At 30.9% G+C, this 24,163-nt stretch overlaps 3 protein-coding genes across 4 annotated transcripts; 1 reads left to right on the top strand and 2 right to left on the bottom strand.

The window, feature by feature from the left end:
• Positions 1–175: 175 nt before the first annotated feature.
• LOC111021062 (embryo-specific protein ATS3B) lies at positions 176–2,024 on the bottom strand. The gene is made up of 3 exons (XM_022297900.2): positions 1,863–2,024; positions 1,504–1,611; positions 176–626 (listed from the first exon to the last, which is right to left on the bottom strand). The coding sequence occupies exons 1-3, from the start codon at positions 1,995–1,997 to the stop codon at positions 351–353; spliced, it is 519 nt and encodes a 172-aa protein (XP_022153592.2). The 5' UTR covers positions 1,998–2,024; the 3' UTR covers positions 176–350.
• A 5,341-nt stretch (positions 2,025–7,365) lies between these two features.
• On the bottom strand, positions 7,366–8,219 carry SHN1 (Integrase-type DNA-binding superfamily protein). The gene is made up of 3 exons (XM_022297961.2): positions 8,073–8,219; positions 7,850–7,989; positions 7,366–7,750 (listed from the first exon to the last, which is right to left on the bottom strand). The coding sequence occupies exons 1-3, from the start codon at positions 8,150–8,152 to the stop codon at positions 7,386–7,388; spliced, it is 585 nt and encodes a 194-aa protein (XP_022153653.1). The 5' UTR covers positions 8,153–8,219; the 3' UTR covers positions 7,366–7,385.
• A 5,467-nt stretch (positions 8,220–13,686) lies between these two features.
• On the top strand, positions 13,687–22,293 carry LOC111021129 (phospholipase D alpha 1). Of its 2 annotated transcripts, XM_088127575.1 has the most exons (5): positions 13,703–13,846; positions 13,976–14,163; positions 16,333–16,426; positions 18,767–20,666; positions 21,621–22,293. In XM_088127575.1, exons 3-5 carry the CDS (start codon positions 16,340–16,342, stop codon positions 22,052–22,054), a joined length of 2,421 nt encoding a protein of 806 aa, XP_087983701.1. In that variant the 5' UTR covers positions 13,703–13,846; positions 13,976–14,163; positions 16,333–16,339; the 3' UTR covers positions 22,055–22,293. The 2 variants fall into 2 exon arrangements, with proteins under 2 accessions (XP_087983700.1, XP_087983701.1); XM_088127574.1 differs by lacking the exon at positions 13,976–14,163 and having other exon boundaries at positions 13,687–13,846.
• The last annotated feature ends 1,870 nt before the right edge of the window (positions 22,294–24,163 follow it).

The following is a 24,163-nucleotide window of genomic DNA, read 5'->3' as shown; positions in this document are numbered from 1 at the left end:
TGCCATTCCTAAACTTGTACACAGTAATATGCGTAGATATAACATTTATTACCGGCATTACTTAAAAAACTCGAGTTAATCATCCTTGTAATATACAAGAATTTTCAAACTCAACAGCAGCAATAGCATAAATTAAAAAGGAAAAACAAGAAGAAGAAAAAAAGGGATAACAAAGTACAACAAGATCCACAGAAAACTACATTCCACAGTTTGCTACAAGCAAAATATGTAATTTATATTGTTTTACTCGGATAGACGGGTAGATAGTTCCCAGTAGAACACATCTCACCCATAAAAGTACTTTATTCATAGCTCTCATAAAAGTTTGAAAATTTGCACCTCAATCCTTTCTACACTGCTGCAGTGGATTCCACAGCTTGATACGGAGAGCATACGTTAAACCCGAACCAAATATCATTAGGGATCCTTGAGTTGTAGTTAAACGTAACTGTTCTCGTATTATAACCCGAGATGGTTACTTTATCCACTGTCCATCCATCGTATCCGCTCCTGTAGAGGTATACGTAGCATATCTGGTATGTGCATGGTCCCTTTATGTCAAACCTGTCCGTAGAGCAACGCTCGAATGCCCTTGAAGACGGATCATCGATCCTTGGTAGGTATACCTAATCATCCACACGATAATCGATATACAAATCAATGGAGAAAAATGATAGAGAGAGGTTTGTGTGTAGGAGAGATGAGTAAAGCTGAAACAAGGGTGATGGATTGTTTGTTTTGAGAAAGAATAATGGGAAATGAGAAGCCACTTCTTTAAGTGATTGTTAATTCTAAGCAAGAATATATGAAAGTAAGGTTGTCTTGGGAATGTGTTGCATTTGGAGAATAATGGAGATAGGAAAGAAAAACTTAACCAGGAAATAAGTCAACTTTTGAAGAATCCAAGTCTACAACAACCACACCACATGCTATATCTAGAAACACACAAGTATCAAAATGGGAGAATTCTAATGGCAGTTTCGTAACGTTCTTATTTCTCATTTCTGAGGTAACGTTCACCGTTTCTTGCTTTTCATTTTTCAGGGACTTCTTAGAACCTACATACAAAATTTGAAAACAAAAGATTTGTTGTCTCTGTTCCTTCAAAATAAAAGTGTCCAAAGTCAATACCAAAACTTTTTAAATGTAGCAAGAAAGCCCCAACGCAATACCTTCAAAAACAGGATCATCACCAACTACAACTAACTGCAAATCTTTAAAAATACAAAATAAAAATAGTTCAAAGTAGTGTTCATACGCTTAAATTCGAGAAAACAAAAGACCAAAAATGAAATGGTTATCAATCAAAGTCTTGGTTAGCCAGGTTTGAGCAATTTCAACATCTCAACCCGATGCAATTGAAAATTTGAGTTGAAATTAGCTCACTGTTTATCTAACAATCCCCTGATTTCCAGAACTCATACTTCAAGCACATAAACAACATGGAACTGTAAAAAAAAAATTATATTGGGGATTGAAATTTTGTTCAAAATCAGAAAGTACCTGATTGCCATATGCATCCCCAAACGAAATACTGATCCTGTCTCGTGTGTAGACAGGCGATGAGCAGCTTGTTTTTATTGTGACTGTGAACGAACAGCTCCCAGCATTCTGTAACAACAAGAACAATAATCAGCAAAAGGATTTTGGGAGTCAGAAAAATTTAGACCAAATTACTCCGATTGCTTGAACACCCATTTATATTTTTCCTCACAAGAGCCGAAAATAAAACCATACAATGAAATCCATCCATTGAAACAGAGCAATGGGTGGTTGTAATTTGAGCGATTTAACACAGCCATGACATTGACGGTCCTTTTTTTCAAAATTTTATGGGAAAACGAGAAAGCCCTTTTACTGACCTGGGTATTGTTGATTTTGAAGGATTCCAGAGGATGAGGCTGAAGCTGATGAACGATGGATGTAGAACATTCTGAGAAGGTGAAGAGGGCGAAGAGGAAATAGAGGGAAATGGCTGATATCTTGCAGGCTTCCATGGCTGAGCGCGAGGAGGAAATAATCGGACTGCCATTAAATATTAAGGTGGACGATAATTGAAAACGCCACGTGAATCACACGGACACCTCTCTCTGGGAGCTGTGAAAAAAGAAAAGAAAAAAATCGTGAAAATTTAATATAAAAATTTTTTTAAATAAAAAAATAAGTATCTCTTTTGATATTGAGCCCAGAATCACTTAACTTGAACTATGCCCACTTTATTACTCTTTTTAATATTAATATTTAGTTTCTTTATATATATATTTTAATTAATTTTTGGTGATATTGATGTATAAATATTTAATGAGGAAATTACAAAAATTTCACAACAAGAAATATGTATTTATATACATAATATTAGTGTAAAAAATTATATAGGGGAAAAGACAGAACGTTCGTAAGGGTTTTTTCAAAGAGAGATTTTGGAAATTTATGGACCACAAGGTGAACAAGATTGGTCAAATATAATACAAAAAGCCTTAACCATTAAGGCAAAGGACATTAATCAATAGTATCACTATGAGCTGATTTTTCGCGGTCGAATCATTTTTTCTGTGGGGCCAACAAGAAAAATAATTATCGTATAGTTTAGCGGTAATTGGTACCTATACTTTTTTTTTTGAGGTAAAGATTCACATCTCTATATCTATAATTTATTGTACTAAAAAGAGAAAAATAATTAGAGATCAGCATCATTTTTTTTTCTGACCTCCATTAAATTTTTGACGAAGGAAAGAAAATGTTTTTTTCCTATTTTTTGAAAAATTAAAAAGATGTTAAATTTTTAGTTGGTAGTTAGCGCAAATATAAGTGTTTAGGTGTTGCTTGACCAACAATCAAATTGTAGAAATAACATGATAACTGATTTTTTTTTTTGTTAGGTTAATATGAACTTTACTAATTTTTTTAAGCAGCACAAACCGATAAAATCAACCTTTGTGCACAAACCGATAAAATCAACCTATGCATATGTGCTTTAATGTGTATCGCTATTTGAGAGGGTATAGTTACGTTCCAACTAAATAGTCTAAGAAAAATTTTATTTTAATACAACATATACAGAGGTGGAGATTCAAATTCACGACCAACATTAGAAGTAAGTATCTTAATCAGTTAAGTTACGCTCAGAAATTGATAATAGTAGAAGTAACTATCGTTGAGCTATCAGAAGAATAAAAAAAATATTGTTTCAATAGACACAATTAACTCCCTTATATCCTTTAAGAAAAAAGAAAGCTCCAAACACCTTTGATGCCTATGCAACTTTTAAGTTCATGAGTTGTATTGAGGTTTAGATACATTTCATCCTAAGGTTTTGGAGAGTTATGAAAAGCATGTCAAATTAAGGTTTTAATCTTATTGAAAACTTTGAGTTGTCCACTTATATATTATAAACTCTCAAGATGGTGGCCGGGCATTTTTGGACCAAATGCTCGTGTGAGTTTTTAAGGTTCTAATATCATATTAATATCCGTGGGATTCCATGTCAAACCAATCAACAATGATACCCAATTTATATTGTGAATCTTTATTAGGTTCTTTATCTTTTCAAAACGAGATTCTTGACAATTCTTTGTATCTATAAAGCCAAGAGTTTGTAAATGCATTCGTACCTCGAAGAGGAATAATATCAAAGATGTTATCAGCATCTTCCTCCTAGAAGGGTCAATAATTATGTTTTCTAAAGATATGTTATCATCAATCTTTGAGCTAACTCACATTTATATTCATATCATTCGTGGGTGTGTTAAAGAGTGGCAGAGGAGATCGTCTGAAATGATGAATTCTCTTTGAATATTTTTGTCACCATATATAAAAATGAAAGGTTCTTTCTTCAACATGACACTTCTCCAAGAGTCATTGGAGCACTTTCTTTACTAAAAGTAAAAAAGTCCCAAGGGTGAACAAATAAATTCAAAAAAATCACAATTTATTCCTCTAACATTTACCAAAAATCGACTACAATCAACCAATCGTCCTATCGGTTGATACAAAACTTAAAATATTTTTAATTTCAAACCGATCGAAATCAAATAGTTAGCTTACAGTATCGATTTTGGCACAAATCCCGATATGGTCGATGGATGTTTACCCCTACTAACCCCACTTCATATTTTGGTTTACAAATGATGCAGTACTGGTCCTTTTGTTTTGTCAAATTAATTTGCTCCCAGAAAGTTACAAGCTGAGCCTCGGAAGGTTCAGTATTTATACCTTTTTTAAGGAGTTTAAAGGCAACTCTACAGCCTTTATGAAGATTGTAAAGTTTGGATCCGGATAATTTGGCCAACAACCTTTTTCAATCCTTGTTTTTCTTTTAAAATATTATATAAGGACAAAATACATATTTTTGGTCCCTCAGGTTTGAGATAGGTGTCTACTTCCGTACCTGAAACTAGGTGTCTAACTTGGTCCCTCAAGTTTCAAAATGAACAAGTCCCTGATTTTTTTTACTGTTAATTAACTAATATTAAAATGACGTGGCAAATTGCAATTAAATTATTTATTGTAATTGCTGACATAGTAAATTATATTAATTAAATAATATATGTGTAGGTGATGGTAGTTTCTCTCTCCTCTCCTCATCTCTTCCTCTCTTTCTCCTATCCTTTTCCGGCGACCACCACGTTTGTGCCGCCGCCGTCCGCCATTCATACCGGACATATATTATTTAATTAATATAATTTGCCACATCACCAACTACAATAAACAATTTAATTGCAATTTGCTACGTTATTTTAATATTAGTTAATAGCAGTAAAAAAATTAGAGACCATTTAAAACTATTTTTTAGGGACCAAAAGTGTTTATTTTAAAACGTCAGGACCAAGTTGACACCTAATTTAAACCTCAAGGACCAAAAGTGTACATTCTGAAACTTCAGAGACCAATTAGACACTTATCTTAAACCTCATGGACTACAAATGTTCATTTCAAAACTTTAGGGACTAAGTAGACACTTACCTCCCATTATATAATAAATATATGAGGTATCAAATTAACCTAACACAAAAAAGATGAAAATATTTTAATCATGGAACTATATTCATGTTTACCTTCCATCCTTTAGAAAAAAAGTCTCTACCGATGGTAGAAAATGTGAAACACTCATTTATACATTATGTTTTTTTAATCTTATTTTTCTTAGATTTTAATCAACGCATTAACATAAGAAATACAATGTGCTCCAAGAATTCTTTGATTATTAAGTATCGTTTCATAAACCATTTTTAAACTTTTAAAAACTTTTTAATGTTTTCTAACTGCTTTATTTGTTTTATAATTAATATTTTAAAATCTTAATTTTTTTTTTCATTTCAAAAGTTACTTTTAAAAAGCTAAAAATAAGGACCGATAACTATTTCGTTTTTTATTTTTAGTTTTTGGTTTTTATTTTTTTTTAGGAAGATGGTTGTTTATAATGAATTCAATTTTCTGTTTTTTGTTTTTGAAAAATCAATTGTAAATTTCAAATATATATATATATTTTTTAAAAACACATTTCTATTTTTCAAAATCTATTTTTTTTAATACTCCACTTTTTTTTTAATGTCTTCCAACAAAATTCATTTTTCTCTCTCTAAAATTTTCATATTTTGAATATTTATTATTATTTGTCTCTCTCTAAATTTTTATGTTTTTTTATTTTTTATTTTTTTTTCAAATAGATCAGTTTCATTTTTGTCTCTAAAAATTTAATATTTTTCCTAGCGTTTCTCTCTCTAAAATTTCGTCTTTTATAACTTATCTTTTTTTTTCATAATCTATTTTTTCCTCTGAAAATTATATCTTATTTTCTCGTTCAATTTTCTTTTACTATAACTTTTATTTATCTCTGTATTTATTTATTTTGTCTAAAAATTATATTTTGAATATTGTTTTTATCTTTGGTTTCCACTATAATTTTTCTCTTTCTTTGTAATTTCTTTTTTTCTTTAACATATCTTTTTCTCTCTGACTTTATTGATTTTTTCTCTAAAAATTCTCTTTTTTTCTTCAACTTTCTTTCACTATTTTCTTTTCTAAATCTTTTTATTTATCTTTCTAAAATTTATGTTCCAAAAGTTTATTTACATCTCACATTTTCATGTCTCTACACTAGGGGATGCAAAAATTTCCGTAGGGTTGAGCCTCAAAAATAGCAAATCATGTCTCGACCTCGTCCCCGATTCCATTTTTTAAATAATTAATATATATTTATTACACTTTTTTTATACTTAAATTCTAAAAATAATTAAAAACAATTATAAAACCGATAATTTTTCTCGAGAATATCTTTTGGACCGAAAAACGGTGGAGACGCGGATCACGAGAATTGGGGAAGCATTCTCACTTGCACCAACATCATTGTTATCTCTACTCTACATAGAATTTCCTCTCTCAAAATACATTTTCAATTTTCTAACTTTTTAAAACAGAAAACTAAAAATTGATACAAAACATGTTTGGCTTTATATTTTTAAAAACAAAAAACAAAAAATTGTTATCAAATATATATAGTTTTTGTTTTTTAAAGGCAAAACCAAAAACTAAAAACTAAACACAAAGATAAACCAAAAACAAAAATGGTTATCAAACGACCTTAATTAATTAAGCTGGATTTCAAAAGGAAAAAGAAAGCAAAATCATTATGAAAATAATATACCACACCTAGCTCACCTCAATTATGAAATGTACAAAATCAAAATTGTCATTCCATTTTTTTTTTTTTACAAATTGTTACTCTCCAATGCATGTGATAATATATGAGAATAATTAATGTAATACCTTAGCACATGGCTTCTTTTATTTACATACAACATAAACAAGAATTATCTTGAATGCCCATCTGAGATTTCTAGCATTCATTGAAAATTCCTCAACATTAATGGAAATTCTAGATTTTGTGACACATTTTTGTGCTACATGTATAACCAACTTTTCACACTGCATTCAATTTTTGTGCATATGAATAAATATGTGACACTGGTTTTTTATAGTATCATTTCATTTTCAAGTACTATTTATATATATTTCTTTTCCAACTAAGAATATGCTCTTTGTTCATGAATAAGAATTTCAAATTGAAAGTAAACAATAAAAAGATCATTGAAATTAGTAGCCTTAAGTAACTTTACAAACATTAAAATATTATGGTGCAGTGACAAGAGCATGGAGTTTTGTGGTATCATTCCCATGGGTGCAGGATTCTTCGAAAAAGCGCGTCATTGAGATCTTTTGTTTAAGCATGAAAATTTATCTGTTTAATAAAATAACTTTCATGCATTTATTTTAAATATTTATCACATGTATACATGGAACTAAGCTATTTGATCATAATTCAGAACAATACAAAAGCACATGCAAGTTTTAGTTTAGCTATAGAAATTATTGAAAGAGATCTCTTATCATATCTTATTCAGAAGTTCTTCAATCATCTGTAGAGTAGCTCTTTCTTCATCATCTGAACTCTCTCTGGCACCTGATAATTTCAACTCCTCCACACCGGCCTTATCTGACGACTCCATCGTCACTCGTAATCCGTCGTCGTTCTTCTTCTTCTCAAGCTCAACCATCATAACCCAGTTAGATTTGGCCACTCGACGACGTCCCGCATGCCTCTGCCAGACGCCGATGCGGCAACTCGCGGTGTCGAGACGGAGGCAAGTTAGGGAAGGCGGCGAAGATTCGCAAAACTTTCGAAGTTTGGCGTTGAGAATTGATGATAACGGCGGCAAAACTGCACTTGAGATAGTAGTGTCTACAGTTGGAGCTAAGAAGAAAGGAGAGGACAATTATTTTTTTAGTACATAAAATGGAAAGAATACATATATATATGTATATACGTTGTTATGAAAATTTCTAGCTCTACCTCTAACAATGTCGGTGGCTGCCACGGCCAACGGAAAGTTGGTCTTGGCAGTTCGACCGCTCATCAGAACGGCAGCCTCGTCGTAGGCTCTGGCCGCGTCTTCGGCAGTCTCAAACGTCCCTAGCCAGACCCTCCTCTTTCTGAAAATAGAGGAAGAAGAAAACTGTTTAGGGTTAGTGAGAGAGATAAAAGAGAAGATGAGATGATGAGAGGAAAAACATACAAAAAAGGGTGGCGAATCTCAGAGACCCATGAGCCCCACCGGCGTTGCCTCACTCCTCTGAACTTCTTTTGCTTCGCCATATAATTTCACAAACTATCAATCTCAGAGAGAGCCTTCCCTAGCTAATTGAGAGAGTGAGAAAATGGGGGTTGTGCTTTTTAATTTTGATTGTGTATACATTATATAGTAGGTACAAGGTACAATATTTTGTCTAAACGAGGATAGCTTAATAATTGGTATATATCTCCAATTAAGATGTTGTAAAATTAACATTTCATTTCTTTATTGTACTAAAAAAACGTAAAATATTTTGACAACAAAAAGAGATTCATGAGCAGAGCGCTTAATATAAGTGGTATGATTAATACTTTTAATTAATCAATTTATATTTTATTTTTTGAAGATTTATGGTGGGCTATGGGCATCATGCATCCAATATAGTTGGATGAGACTATCTTTTGAGATATTGATTTCTTAATTGTGTTTTATAAGTATAGGAGGAGATTTGAACTCACGACCTTCTGGTCGGACATAGATGTCTTAGCTGACAGGTTGGATTTTTTTTATTGTGTTTAATGTTTTTAATGGGTTGGGTTTGATATTTTGTTGAGTGCCTTTTATATATGTTTGATATTGTGTCTTTTATAGACGTATCACTACATGAATTTAGAGGTAAAAAGTTGAACTTTTCTCTTAATTTTTAACTAAGCTCATGTTAGCAACTTTGGGTTTATGTTAATTCAACGAGATCCGTCTCTTTCATAAACAAATTTGGATTGTGAAAACTGTATGAAACAGATTGTAACGATACGCAGGTATAAATATAATTTGCCAAAACGATATAAAGGCCTTTTTAAATAAATTTTTTAAAAAAGAATGCTTAAAATAGTGTAAAGTAAAGAAAATGATACTATAAAGTTTAAATCACAAATTTTAGCTAAAAAACTTTCATGAAACTATAAAAAATTCCAGTTATCTTTTATTTATAATTCTATTAAGTTATCACTTAATTAAATATTGACATAGCATGCCAATTTGAGCATAGTTCAAATAATTAAAACACCTATCTTTGACCAAAAGGTCGTGGGTTCAAATCTCTACCCTATTTTAACACGTTGATCAATTCCCTGTGTCACGTTATATCAAATCAACACTCATTAGTCCAATTGTCACGTCGCATCCAAAAATTAAGTATCAATGTTATCAACACGAAACGTTTTAAAACTCAAGAACTAAACCGACACAATCAAAGTCAAAGACTTTAACACCTACTATGCTAAATAAAGGGCCATCCACCAAATCAATAAAAAAGAAAGAAAACTCAAGTGTTTGTGCAGAACTTAGTTTTCTCTTTCATTTTCTCGTGCATGCACTCTCTAAATATAGCCAACCCAAACATTGAGTTTTAGAAAGTTGTGATGTTTGAAAACTTAGGTTTTTTTTTTTCTTTTTTTCTTTTTTTTTTTCTTCAGTGGATCAGAAAATGGAAAGTGGGTGTTTTATTTTATAGTACTGACCTAACTATTTGTATTGTATTGTTTGGATGTGGATTTTAACTCCCATTTATGTCTTACAACAACTCTCTATGCCATTTTTTAGTCCTCTTTAAACACACTATTCAAAATTAACTTTCTTCCTTCTTCTTTCTATTTTTTTTTATTTTATTTTCTCCACTTGATAACTTATTGGTTAAATAAACAATTTTATATACTTTGTAAATGAAACAAAGATATAATTAAGCAACATTAAAATTTAACTGGTTAAGAGATATATCCTCGATCAAAACTCCAAAAAAAAAGGAAGAATAAGATATAGTTCGATTATAACTCAATATTTTAATTAAAATATTCATAAGTTTTTAGTTTTCTAAAAAAATAATTGGAAACGTTCCTAAAATTTATTATTCATCCTTTAACTTTGGATCATATGGATCATATAGTAATTACATTATCATTGATTTACAATGATTAAGATAAATGTTGGTTTAAGTATCAGTGAAATTATATATTGATGTGTGTTGATTAACATTATTGATTGACGATTGATTTAAATATCAGTTGAAATAATTATTTTTTTCATATTTAGACTTACCTTTTTATTAATTACATTTATGTTATATTTAATATTATGTATATTTGTAGTTATCTCCTCCTAAATTCTGCCCAAGGATTTTTGGGCCTAGAGAAATAACTGATATTGGGCTGTAAAGGCCTCAATAGCCCAAACAATCAAACAATCAAACAATCTTTCTGAGTGCCTTTTTGATGTCCATCTCTCTCTTTCATTAAAAATATATACACACACACACTATATAAATTAAATAAATGCTAATTCTATCAAATAGTTTTTAATTGGTTTTTTAATTTAGTTCTTAATATTTGAAATACAATTTTGCCCTTTTATGTTATGAATTCTCAGTTACATCTCTCAACATGAAAGAGATTGAAAATGCTAAAACTTTGTTTTAAAAATTGATATATCATTAATTTATTGTTTTATAAATCTATTTATACAAGTACTAAAAAAATTATATATATAAACTTATTTGGACACACAAACATTACTATTTAGATTCTACTTGACACATATCTATCAACAAAATATAAATGGGCAATTAAAAAAATCTATTTATTTCATGTTTCACATTCATGTGTTAGAATAGGTTAACAATAATTTAAATACATTAGCCTTCGACTCACAAGTTTTAATAGGTTTTATTCATAATAATTCAATTGAAAATTTCCAATCCTAAAAAATTAAACACTTACAGGTAGAATTAGCAATGATTAAATATATTTAACATTTTAAAAATAGACTTAAGAGTTTTGATCATGGAGCAAGATATTAAATTTCCATAAGATAATTTATTTATATATACATAAAAGTTAAACGCATCGACATTTGTCTCAGCGTGATTGGATAGAAAAAGTTGAATATTAAACGTATGGTAGGCCATCCCTATCATACAATTCGACAAGATGATGATGATGGGGTTTTCAACTTTTGTTTTGTTGGACTCATTATGACCGTTGGATTCTCCACGCTTCTGTCGGCATCCTCAACCTTCGTGCCACGTTTGTGGTGACCCACCAATCGTGGCAGGTGAGATAACATAATTAAATATTGATATGAAAATAGATCCACCCTTTTCTTATTTTAGGTGTAATGATTCTTTTTTAAATTTATACTAAATATGAAATATCATGTCAAGTGATAAAAGAAAACACTCAGCCGTAATCGGTACATATCTCAAATTAAAGAGATCGTGAGTCCCACTCAAAATAATCAAGAAATTTATTTAGCCATTATTTCATCTTCTCAAAAAGTGCCAATTTCATTAATATCACAAAAATGATAAAAATTTATTAGTTATACTAAGAAAATCTGTTTTCTTTGTGTTTTTCAACTGTAGATCTATTTTCAACTCACAACCGTATAGTTTTTTTTTTACTCTATCCAAACAACTTCATATCAATATATTGTCTTTCTTGGAAATGAAAATATTATATTTCTTTAGTACAACAAACTAGAGGTATAATTGTTTGAACTTTAAAAGAAATGAGTACGTGTCAGTTACGACTGAATTAAATTCATATTGGCATGAAATATTGTATTTAATTGTATATTTTAGAATTTCTTTTTCACGTGAAATGTTGGCATCTCCTATACATTATTGGTGTTTATATTCATATCATCAATGGTTCTAAAACTGAACTTTTCAGTTTACATTAATGATAGTGTGGTAACGAAAATTGTACTTAATGAGAAATACTTCTAAAAATATTATTTTCATAGGCAGGCCATCCAATTCTCAGACTAAAAGAAATAATTTTTTTAAGTAAATCAATATGTGGAGGTTGGAATACAAAGTTGCTACCTTTTAATATATAACTTAAAAAAATAATCTAGATTATTCTTAAAATATTGTTTTCAACGGGGCGATTAGACTAGTCTACTCCTATATTTAAGAAATGCAACTCGTGGGATCAAAATATATATATATATATGTATGTATGTATGTATATGTGTATATGTGTATATATGTATATGTGTATATGTGTATATGTATATATGTATATATATGTATATATATAATGAAAATATCGTTTCACTTTTCATATCGATGTCGAATTTATGAACATATAAAAATATCGACGAAAATTTAGTACCTTGAGCTTTGACTTATATTCCTATGTATAGTAAATTAGAAAAAAAAGAATTGTGTGTAAAAACTCCATACGTCAAAGCAAACATAGTTCAACGGTAATTGACATATGCCTCCAACCAAGAGGTTGTGAGTTCGATCCCCCACCCCTACATGTTGTACTAAAATAACTTAAAAAGTCACATTAAATATCATTAATCTTAAAAGTCAAAGGAGTCATTAAAATTTAGTGGGAGTTTATTTGAGGCTCTATTTGGTTGGACCCTACTCCCTCAGTCGAGCCTTAGCATTTGGCCAATTCTAAAAGATCAATGTTTATGCCTTTTTTTTCCTGCTATTATTTAATTATTTTGACAAGAAGGAAAGGCATATATTTTTTTTCTAAAGTAAACAGCTTTTTGCATTTTTCTATTCTAATTCCCTCCTTAATAAAATAAAGTAAACTTCCAAACTGTAATCACCGAACTTATAATTAACATTCAAATTTATTTAGTTGTAAATATTAGACATTATGGCTCCCATGTGTATTGCGGCAAAAAGCTTTTTAGCTCAGCAACCAAGTTTTAAATATGATAGAAATATTAATGGCTCAATTTTATCGAAATGAAAGTCTCATGTGTCGATGAAATTTTGACATCAATAGATATTTCTAGAAAAATTATAAAAATACAAAAGTTATAAAAAAAATATATTAACATATAAGTATTTCGTACTTTTTAAATAAATTAAAAATTATTATATTTTTGTCAAAAAGAAGATTAGTATATTAATTTATGTCCATATTAGTAATATTTGGTTGATATTTTTTTATTTTATTATTATTATTATTATTATTTTTGTTTTGCTAACACTTTGAAATGGTAAATGTGAATGCTTTCGTGAAATTTTAAAACCATAGTTAGCAAAAGATTCTAAAGAAGAGAGAAGAAAGAGGTAAAAATTTACTTCCAAGCACCTTCAACTATTTTCCTCAATTTAGTCAAAGCTTTAACAATTGTGTGGAAAATTTCAATCTACCAATTAATTGAGCATTTACTTAAATTTCTTGGGTAAGTAACAATGGTAGATATGGGGGATCGAACTTCTAACTTTGACAGAAGAAAGTTAGATACATTAATAGCTCATGTTGGCTCTTGTAGAGACTAAACGACGATTTACTGATTTTTTTTTTTATTTCAACAATTATAGAGGTGGATATTGAATGATCAAATTTTGAGATAGATAATAAAGTTATACTTGAACTGATATGATAATTAACTCCTTAAAGTTAAATGTAGGAAAGTAAGGATAACTTCCTTGTTACCAAATATTTTTTGTTATGAACCAAAATGATGGGTAAAAAAAACCTCAAAAAACCATAAAAATAAAATAAAATAAAACCTTTAGTGAATGAATAATAATTTAGCCAATGTTATCTTTTGCAAATGTTGGAAAGAGAAATTGCAATTACCTCATTTGCCCCTTTTGTAGAGAGTGGATATAATTATTGTCATCCAAAAGAGGAATCCTTTCAAATTTCCCCATTTTCTTCCTTCTTCTCTCTGCTCTTCTTCTTCTTCTTCCCCTGCTCAAGCTCAAGAAAACGAATCTGCAAAATCCGATTTGAAAGGTATTTAGTTTCTTCTTCTGCTCTTCTATTAACTTATTTTAACTCGATTTCTGTTCTCTATGCGTTCGCTCAACTATTGGATCGCGTTTACTTCTTGAATCGTCTTCGACTATATCTTAAAATCATTAGTCGATGGGGATCGTTCTGGTCTAGTCTACAGAATCTTTCTAATCGCCGGAGCTCCGACGCCATCCCCGTCGGAGGAGCCTAATGCCACCGATCTCCTCGGCGATTAGTCGCCGTGAGATCTAGTGTCGGCGAGACGTCCTGCGAATCCGACCTCCGTTAGTCGGAGAGCCGTCGAGAGCGCGGAATCCGTACGTAGCTATTTTGGATATTTTTTCTGTATTCCAGGCCGTCCCACGTGTTAACCTCTTTATTTATTTATTATTATTATTTTATTTTAGTAGTCCTATCTAGAAAATCTTATTAAATTTAAGTCTCAAGTTTTATCGTATAATAATCTAATATTGTTTAGCACTCTAATATATAAGAAACTATTTCACAATATAGATTAAATTGTTACAAATTTTAAATTACAAGAATTAAATTATTATATATTTTGTTTGAAGATTAAATTGTTATTTAATTTGAAAGGACAGGTGCGTTACAAATTAAAATTGAAAAACTAAATTATTATTTAAATAGAAGTACATAGATTAAAAGTATTTTTTAACCTTAAATTTTTATTAATTGGTCACGCATACTCTGGAATATTATTCAGTGTTTTCAATTTTTTATAATTATCTTAAAATAATATTTTTAGAAGTAGTACTACAAAACCAACTTTCGTTTATATTTTTTCTTCATAAATATGACATTTAATAACCATGACAAATTACTTTGGCTTAAATTATACTCTTGGACCTAATTATTATATATATTTTTTGATGATACAATCAAGACAAGTTTTACTACACAACACATTGTAAAAAAAACATCACAACTTTTTGTTTTCTTTTTTAAATATAGAGTACATAAGTATGACTTTTTTTTTCTTTTTGAAAAATAAGCGTGACTTTTTGTAATGTGTAATATATTATTTCAATTTGAATTTGAGTTTGATTTTGATTTTGTAAACTTTTAAATTTGTTACCATATTTGAAGATACATATTTATTTTCGTATTATTTAGGTAAATAGTTGTATGCCAAATTATTATTATTTTTTCTAAATATCAAATTATTTTGTGTGGATTGGTGTGAAGTGGTAACAGACTAAAATGTTTTTTTTTTGACAGTACACCTAAAAGGCATGTTAGGTTAGTGTCTTTGTTTCAAAAAAAAAAAAAAATAGTGTCTTTGTTAATGATATTAATTAAGTAGAAACATTTTCTAGAGTTAGAAAAACTTAATCATACCTTTTTAAATTTATAATTAAAAGTATATACTGCTCAACGTATACATTAAACTTATAATGTAACTTATGATATATACCTATCAAAGAGTGGGACTAGAGATTTTTAGGAGGGGACACAAAACTTTTTTTTATATATATATTATTTTTAACATATAATTTTCTATTTTAAAAGTTGAAGAAACACAAATTAGTATAAAATTTTATACGCTCTTGTTTTTAACCGAAGACAAACTTTTAGTTTTCTTCATGTCAAAAGAAAAAAAAAAATTGGATGTATTGCCTTAGAAAGTGAAGGCTAATTATAGTTATTCCGTCCCTTTTCAAAATAATAATAATAATAAAGAAAAAAAAGGATATTATTAAAAACATCGTTTTAACAGTATTCCGTTGTCGTTTTCCCATACAATGTTATGCTGTAGTTTGTTAGTTTCAACTTTCCACAGGATGTTCTAATATTTAAAAAATGCATATTTTTACATATAAATTTCATCAACTTCTTTAAATTCAGAAAATCGAATCAAAATATTAGGCACATTTGCTAACGTTTTTTCTTATGTCTTGTTTCTCTTTTTAATTAAAAAAAATTAGAATTATGTATCTTAATTGTTTATTGTTTTTATTTATTTCTTGTTACAACACCTTTGTTAACATTTTTTTTTTATTTGATCCTCTAAAATGTTAAATTATAAAAATAAAAAGTTTTATGTGAAAATTAAAATTTTATGTTATATTCATTATGCCTTTTATAGGTAAAAAAAAAAAAAGAAAAAAAATAATACTTTTATTTATATTTTTTAAAAATTTGAAAATATGAAATAGGAATAAAAAATTTAATTTCGTTGTTTTCAAAAATTTTACACAATTTTAAAAAGATTTATTAAAAGTGAAAAGTGAGAAACATGAATAGTTACCCACTGACTACATTTTTTAAAAACGGGAAATGAGAAACAATACCAATAAATGAGAAAAGTTGTAAAATGGGTGTTAGAATAAAGCAGTTTCAAAATTAAAAGGAGCAAAAAAATAGAAATATTATTTTACTATTTATGTATAATTCTTCTCAAATCATTTACATGTATGGCTAGACTTGATGTTAATTTATTTAGCTTAATTAATGTGTCGTTGCAGTTGAGAGATGGCTCATATTCTACTCCATGGAACCCTTCATGTCACCATTTATGAAGTGGATAAGCTGCATTCCAGTCATAATATCTTCACCAAGGTAACCAATTTGATCATTATTTTGTTTGGTTTTAATTTTATGTTTTTTAAAATTAAATTTGTAAATATTACTTTCTCCGTTTATTTCTTTATTTCGTTATCTTCTTTTTTAAAAACATATTTTATTTTAAACATTAGAGAAAAATAGTTTTGTTTTGAAATTTGATTTAAAAATGAGGTCGATGATCTGAAAATAAAAATTTGTAAATAAAGAATTCAATGAAAAAACGAGGTTGAATTTGTTATTTTTAAGGTTTTCATATGGTTGCAATTTCAAAATTGAATCTCAATTTAAAAATTTGTTGGACTATATTTAGTAATAGGGGATTTGTAATGGGTAGCTAAGTTTTCTATATTTAACAAAATAGCATGATATTTTCAGATATAATATTTTTTTCAAAATCCTGATTTTAAAATTTTCAGTATTCCCAAATTACCCTTTTCAGTTATCGCTTCGTTATTATATATCAGGAGTATATCTGACAACATTAGTATATCAGAAGTAAATCAATAGTATATCAAAAGTCAATCAGTTCTATATCAGTTATATAATAGTAAATCACTATTTTACCTGCTTTAACCTTTTGTCTTGTATTTTTTTGATCAATTAGAAATTAGTAGGTATTGACATGCATGGAAAATGAGAAAAAAATTTGATACTTACTGAAAATGAGAAAGAAAACTTGAAAGGAACGTGAATGTGAACGTCAATGGTGATTTTCGAAATTACTGTGAATGAGAAATCAATTAGAAATTAGAGGTAAATAGAAACTTAGGGTTTTTCTATATATCAATAATATATCAGTGACATATCAAGTATACATCGTACATATATCAATAGTACAATTAAGTTTTATTTAAAGTTTTAAAGATCAAAATGAAATCAGTAACAATGTCATTCTTAAAAGGTTTAAAATATCATTCTTGGGTATCAACATCAACATCAAATCACCAGCAAAGTCCTTCAACCAAAAACTTAAAAGTTTAAACATCAAAACGAATCAGTAGCATAAACCAAAAGTAGACCAACAATGTCATTCTTAAAATTCTATAAAAGAAGAAGCATAATTCCAACAGTCTAGAAAAGCGTAAGTTTCATTCTTGTATAATCTTTAGGTAAAAGCTTGGGACATCAATCTTCGTTCTTGGTGATTGTCGTGTCTTTGGAGATAATATCTTTGAAGCTTTCCGTTTTTTCATAGACAAAACTTTTGGCGTTTGTTTATGTTGTCTTTTGGGATGAACGACATCAACATTTTTTACGATATTTTTTTATTTTATTTTTCGTGTTTGTACCATTGCTTTTATCTGGAAAAAAAATTATTTCATATATTAGTAGTATATCAAAAAACATATGTTAGAGGTAATATGTTCGAAATAATTGGTAGATTTCATAATTATATCAGAAATAAATCAATTTCATATCATATGTATATCAGACATATATCATAGTTATATCAGAAGTAAATCAATTTCATATCATATGTATATCAAACATATATCACATATTATATCAGGAGTATATCTGTCAATCATAGTTATATCATAAGTAAATCAATAGTATATCAAAAGTCATTCAGTTATATATTACCTATAGTAATATATATCATAGTTATATCAGAAATAAATCAAATTCATATCGGATATATATGAAACATATATCACATATATATCAGGAGTATATCTGTCAATCATAGTTATATCATAAGTAAATCAATTATATATCAGAAGTCAATCAATTCTATGTCACCTATAGTAGTAGATATCATAGTTATATCAGAAGTAAATCAATTTCATACCTTATATATATCAAACATATATCACATATATATCAGGAGTATATCTGTCAATCATTAGTATATCAGAAGTCAATCAAAAGTATGGCCTACAGGGTATACTTGTAATTTAGAACGTGGGCCTTCGTTTTTTTGCAAAAAAAATGCTATATTTGAAAAACTTAAATCTTATTGTTATTTTGTTTATTTTCCTAACTTTTTTTGTCATATCTCAAGTTGCCCCTTAGTAATATAGTTATAAACCAATTGAAGTTACCAACAAAATATTTAGTTCAATCTTAAAAACTATTAATTAATTTATTAATATTTTTGTTATAGTCAAATCGAGTATAACTTAATGATAATTGATATATATTTTCAACCGACCAAAAGATTTTGAGTTCGATGAATATGAAATCAATGTCCAATTTATACTTTAAAAAAAAAAAGTGAAAAACATTAAAAAAAAATTGCTAAAATAAACGTAATTTAAAAAGTTGAAAACTAAAAGTGAAATGTTAACAGAGACTTAAATTTGTAATTTATCCTGGAATTTTGACGTGCAGTTGAGGGAAAACGTAGAAGAAGCAATTGGTTTTGGCAGAGGATTAACAAAGCTCTATGCAACCATTGATCTAGAGAAGGCCAGAGTTGGAAGAACAAGAATTCTTCAGAAAGAACATTCAAACCCAAAATGGTACGAGACTTTCCATATCTACTGCGCTCACACGGCTTCCAACATCATCTTCACTGTCAAGGACGACAATCCCATCGGAGCAACCTTAATCGGCAGAGCATATTTGTCCGTCCAAGAAATCGTAAGCGGCCAAGAAGTCGACACATGGGTTCCAATCCTCGACGAAAGCAAGAACCCCATTCGCGGGGACCCCAAAATTCACGTCAAATTACAGTATTTCGATGTCACAAAGGATCGAAATTGGGGCCGTGGCATCAAAAGCCCCAAGTTTCCTGGAGTTCCCTACACTTATTTCTCTCAGAGACGAGGCTGTAAGGTAACTCTTTACCAAGATGCCCACGTTCCCGACAATTTTGTTCCCAGAATCCCTCTTGCCGGAGGCAAGTTTTACGAGCCACATAGGTGTTGGGAGGATGTTTTTGATGCAATTACTAATGCAAAACACTTGATTTACATTACTGGATGGTCTGTTTACACTGAGATTTCTTTGGTGAGAGATACAAGGAGGCCAAAGCCTGGTGGAGACGTAATGCTCGGCGAATTGCTTAAGAGAAAGGCGAGTGAAGGAGTTAGAGTTCTTTTGCTTGTTTGGGATGATAAAACTTCTGTGCCCGTTTTGAAGGAGGAGGGGCTCATGGCAACTCATGATGAAGACACTGCCAAGTACTTTGAGAACACTGATGTCCACTGTGTGCTGTGCCCTCGTAATCCTGATGATGGGGCCAACGTTATTCAGGACATAGCGGTTGGGACTATGTTCACTCATCACCAGAAGACTGTTGTGGTGGACAGTGGGTTGCCTAATGGGGATCCAAACAGAAGGAGAATTGTGAGTTTTGTTGGTGGGATTGACCTCTGCGATGGAAGGTATGATACCCCTTTTCACTCCCTTTTCAGGACGTTGGATTCTGCCCACCATGATGATTTCCATCAGCCAAACTTCACCGGTACTTCCATAAACAAGGGCGGTCCGAGAGAGCCGTGGCACGACATCCATTCCCGCCTCGAAGGACCAGTTGCGTGGGATGTTTTGTTCAACTTTGAGCAGAGATGGAGGAAGCAGGGTGGGAAGGATATGCTTGTCAAACTGAGGGATCTTGATGACATCTTCATCACCCCGTCGCCTGTGACGTTCCCGGATGACTTCGACAGCTGGAATGTTCAAGTTTTCAGGTCGATCGATGGCGGGGCGGCTTTCGGCTTCCCCGACTCGCCTGAAGAGGCAGCCAAATCAGGGCTTATAAGTGGAAAGGACAACATTATTGATCGGAGCATTCAGGATGCTTACATCCATGCCATCCGACGAGCAAAAAACTTCATATACGTTGAAAACCAGTATTTCCTTGGAAGCTCGTTTGAATGGAGGGGCTCTGATGTGAAGCCTGAGACGATCAATGCGCTGCATCTGATCCCAAAGGAACTGTCCCTTAAGATTGTGAGCAAGATTGAAGCCAGAGAGAGGTTCAGTGTGTACATTGTTGTGCCAATGTGGCCAGAAGGATTGCCTGAGGGGGGGACGGTTCAGGCGATATTAGACTGGCAAAGGAGGACGATGGAGATGATGTATAGAGATATAGTTTTGGCTCTCAGAGCTAAAGGCATTGAAGAGAATCCTAGAAACTATCTGACATTCTTTTGCGTTGGCAATCGGGAAGTTAAAAAGCCTGGCGAGTATGAGCCATCAGAAGCACCTGAAGAAAATTCTGATTACCTTAGAGCCCAGCAAGCCAGGCGCTTCATGATTTATGTTCATGCCAAGATGATGATTGGTAAGTCTTCACTTTCTCTTGCTCCTGGGAATAAGAATGCTTTTTTTTTTTTTTCATAAAACTACATTCAAAATTTGATAGCTATTTTTTCTATTTGATTTCTGTTTATTCATGCATTCCTCTTTTTTGGTTGTCAACTTTTAACCGTGGTCCTACTTACCTATCTCTTGGTTGTCAATTTTTAACCCTGGTCCTACTTACCAATAAGCATCTAAGTTTTATCAGTAACTTTGTTAGACTTTCTTTTGTGGATTTATTTCATTCTATACCATTCTTTTCTCCTTACATACTCATCTTTCTCTTTCGGTTTCACAGCTATTCTTACCACTCTCTTTCTATACACTTTCTAACCCTCGTTTTTTTAGATGTACCCCTTTGTTTTAATTACTATTTTGGTACACTTACTTTCTAGTTTAGTTCATTTTTTCCATGTACTTTCAAAAACGTTTATTTTGGTACTTGTAATTTAAAAAGGGGCTATTTTGGCCTCTTCATTTTTATTTTTATCTTATTTCTTTGAATCATGTCTATTTTGGTCCTTGTGATTTAAAAAAGTGACTATTTTGGCATTTTCATTTTTATTTTTATCTTATTTATTTGAATCATAATTTTAGCATGACATTTCACTTTCTAAATTTTTGAAATGTAGACACAAATTTTTACTAAAAAGTTTATTGTTTATAAAACTCGTGTTAAACTTTTGTAAATGTGAACAAATTAGTACATTTTTAAAAGTAGAAGGATCAAAATGGAAGTTTTGACACTTCAAAAATCAAAATGAATGTTTTGAAAGCAGAAGGAACCAAGACTAAAATAGTATTTAAACCTATTCCTCCCCACCAAACTTATAATTGACTCAAGTCTTTTAGTCTACTATGGAAGTGGTCCCTAAAGTCATAATAAATCTCTTTTGACAAAGCTAACGTTTGGTCATGGCTTGCAACTTCCAAACAGTTGATGACGAATACATAATCGTTGGATCAGCCAACATCAACCAAAGATCAATGTCTGGCGCCAGGGACTCAGAGATAGCCATGGGAGCATACCAGCCATTTCATCTGTCAACTCGAGAGCCAGCGCGAGGCGAAATCCATGGCTTCCGCCTGGCATTATGGTACGAACATCTAGGACTGCTCCATGAATCCTTCCTCTACCCAGACAGCATTGAGTGTGTGAGAAGAGTGAACCAACTTGCTGATAAATATTGGGATCTGTATTCGAGCGAGAGTTTTGAGCATGATCTTCCTGGCCACTTGCTTCGCTACCCCATTGGCATCTCTGAAGATGGTGAAGTTACAGAGCTTCCAGGATTCGAGTGCTTCCCCGATACCAAGGCGCGAGTTCTTGGTGCCAAATCTAACTATCTCCCTCCAATCCTCACTACTTGAAGAGGAAGAGAAAGCACTTTTATATATAGAAAACCACTTTTTACTCACTTTTGTAGAAAGAAAATGGTTGCTTGCTTTTTTCTTCCTTGAAATTGCTTTTCTTTCTTACTCTGTTTCCATGGGAAGAGGAAGGAATCATTGTGTTTTCTGAAACTGGTTAATACTTAATGTTATGAATGTGAATGGTGATTGAAGTTTCTTCTAATGACAAAGTTGGTTTTGTTTGTTCTGTTTTGAAATGATTTATACTCTTTTGGAATGGGTGGTTTATTTATGTCCATTTGGTAATGTTTTTTTTGCAGTAGAACAATTTATGGAATATAATTTTTAAATTAAGTATTCAAAATTTTTGTGTTATAATTATTTGTTTAATATTTATTATGTGTTTATAAATCAAGAATATTAAAATAACCATTTTTATTCATATTTTGGAAAAAATTGTACACGCACCAAAGAAAAAAACAAAAATCCAAATTTTTAATTTTATTGTACACAATTTTAAAAATGTTTTTTAAACTTGAAAAAGGAGAAAAGATCACTGAATGCTTGTATTTCTCAAAAAAAAAAAATAATAATAATAATAATTATTGTTAATTATTTCAAAGTTATTTATTGAAAAAATAATTTTATTAAAAAATCAGATTGTTTAAAAAACATACCAAACACTCAAACGCACTCTAAATCAAGTAGGGATAACATAAAAAACCTCGAGGACCCGAACCCTGCGGGTACCCAACCCGATAGGGACGAGGAATCCCCAATTTGACTGGGTACGGGGTCAAACCGGGGAATTTATTCTGAATTTCCCGTCAGAGACGGGAAAGGGTATCCTCGCCCCGTTTATTATTTTAATAATTTTATAACCAATAATTATTTTATATATAATAATATTAATAAATATTTATTTTTAAATATACTTTTTGAAGTTTGGAAAGGCCCAAGCTCAAATTTCTCTTTCTGTTCTTTCAAACCCTAACTTTAATTTTAGTTTTTTTTTTAACCAATCTTATCTACCAACAGTCAGTTCCACTCTTCTTTACCTTATGTACAATATAAAAAAAAGTTTATTTTAAAAAATAAAAAACATTTAAATATATATTAAAGGAAAAAAAATTAAAAAAACCTCAAATTATTGTAATTGGGTGTCGTCGGGGACGAGTCCTATGTGGAACCCGCCCCGTTCAAGAAATCTCGTCCCCGTCCCCGTCCCCGTCATTTTGAGGCAGAGGTAGGGGTGGGGATGGAGATTGATCCCGTTCCATCTCGTCCCATTGTCATCCCTAAAATCAAGTAGTTGGATATAATTGGCTTGCAAGTTAGCAACCCAACTCTTACTCAAATTTCCCCTGTATCTCGACCAAAAAAGGTACTTAAAAAAAAAACCTTTACTCAAATTCCATTCAATTAATATAAAATTGGATTTAACACGTGGCCCAATGGACATGGTCGAAAGTTGCCTTGCCATAACACCTGGCTGTGCATGGGAGACGACACGTCGGAAGTCGGAAAGAAGTGGAAAATTTAGATACTTCTGTTGTCGTCTCATTGGCCCACAATGTTACGACATGTGGCCCAATAATGCTTTGCCGACCTCTTGTGGTGGTTGGATGCTCAATTGTCAAAACATGAATCTCCTTCTCTCCCCTATTGTCCCTACTTGACTTTCCTTAGTTTTCGTTTTTTTTCTGGTTCATTTTGTTCTTATAGTTTCTAAGTTTGAATCTCTATGTTTTAATGTTTTTGGACATTTATGTCGAGCCTTAGTTTGGACACTTCAAAGACGAGGAGGGAGGATCCGTGCAAAGTGCTCCAAACTTAGCTCGACTCTAATTTGGAGAAGACACCGATTAAAGGGAAATACACTAACATTTGGCGGAAGGAGAATTCTATTGTCAGATGATCTTCCAATTGCCACATTAAAAGACAAGTACGACAACTTCAATGTCAAAGCAACAATTTTAAACACTCCCATAATCTCAAAAGTACACAATTTCTTACATTCAAATTCGGCACAACTTGACACTAAGCCCGAACTTATTACTAACTTGAGCTTTGAAGGGTACGTGGTGAGCACCACATAAATGCAGGATTTTGTTTGTAGGTGATAGT

The sequence above is a fragment of the Momordica charantia genome (assembly GCF_013281855.1).
Source record: "Momordica charantia cultivar OHB3-1 chromosome 8 unlocalized genomic scaffold, Mcharantia_2.0 BLBB01000008.1, whole genome shotgun sequence".
Lineage (NCBI taxonomy): Eukaryota > Viridiplantae > Streptophyta > Magnoliopsida > Cucurbitales > Cucurbitaceae > Momordica > Momordica charantia.
This window is presented reverse-complemented; position numbering and strand designations above follow the sequence as displayed.

Coding starts and splice junctions, on each gene's coding strand:
- LOC111021062 (XM_022297900.2), bottom strand. CDS start 1,997: ATGGAAGCCTGCAAGATATCAGCCATTTCCCTCTATTTCCTCTTCGCC. Junction 1,612..1,862: donor TCAAAATCAACAATACCCAG/GTCAGTAAAAGG, acceptor TTGTTGTTACAG/AATGCTGGGAGCTGTTCGTT. Junction 627..1,503: donor GGGATGCATATGGCAATCAG/GTACTTTCTGAT, acceptor GTGGATGATTAG/GTATACCTACCAAGGATCGA.
- SHN1 (XM_022297961.2), bottom strand. CDS start 8,152: ATGGCGAAGCAAAAGAAGTTCAGAGGAGTGAGGCAACGCCGGTGGGGC. Junction 7,990..8,072: donor GAGATTCGCCACCCTTTTTT/GTATGTTTTTCC, acceptor CTCTATTTTCAG/AAAGAGGAGGGTCTGGCTAG. Junction 7,751..7,849: donor AGCCACCGACATTGTTAGAG/GTAGAGCTAGAA, acceptor CTTTCTTCTTAG/CTCCAACTGTAGACACTACT.
- LOC111021129 (XM_088127574.1), top strand. CDS start 16,340: ATGGCTCATATTCTACTCCATGGAACCCTTCATGTCACCATTTATGAA. Junction 16,427..18,766: donor GTCATAATATCTTCACCAAG/GTAACCAATTTG, acceptor TTTGACGTGCAG/TTGAGGGAAAACGTAGAAGA. Junction 20,667..21,620: donor TCATGCCAAGATGATGATTG/GTAAGTCTTCAC, acceptor ACTTCCAAACAG/TTGATGACGAATACATAATC.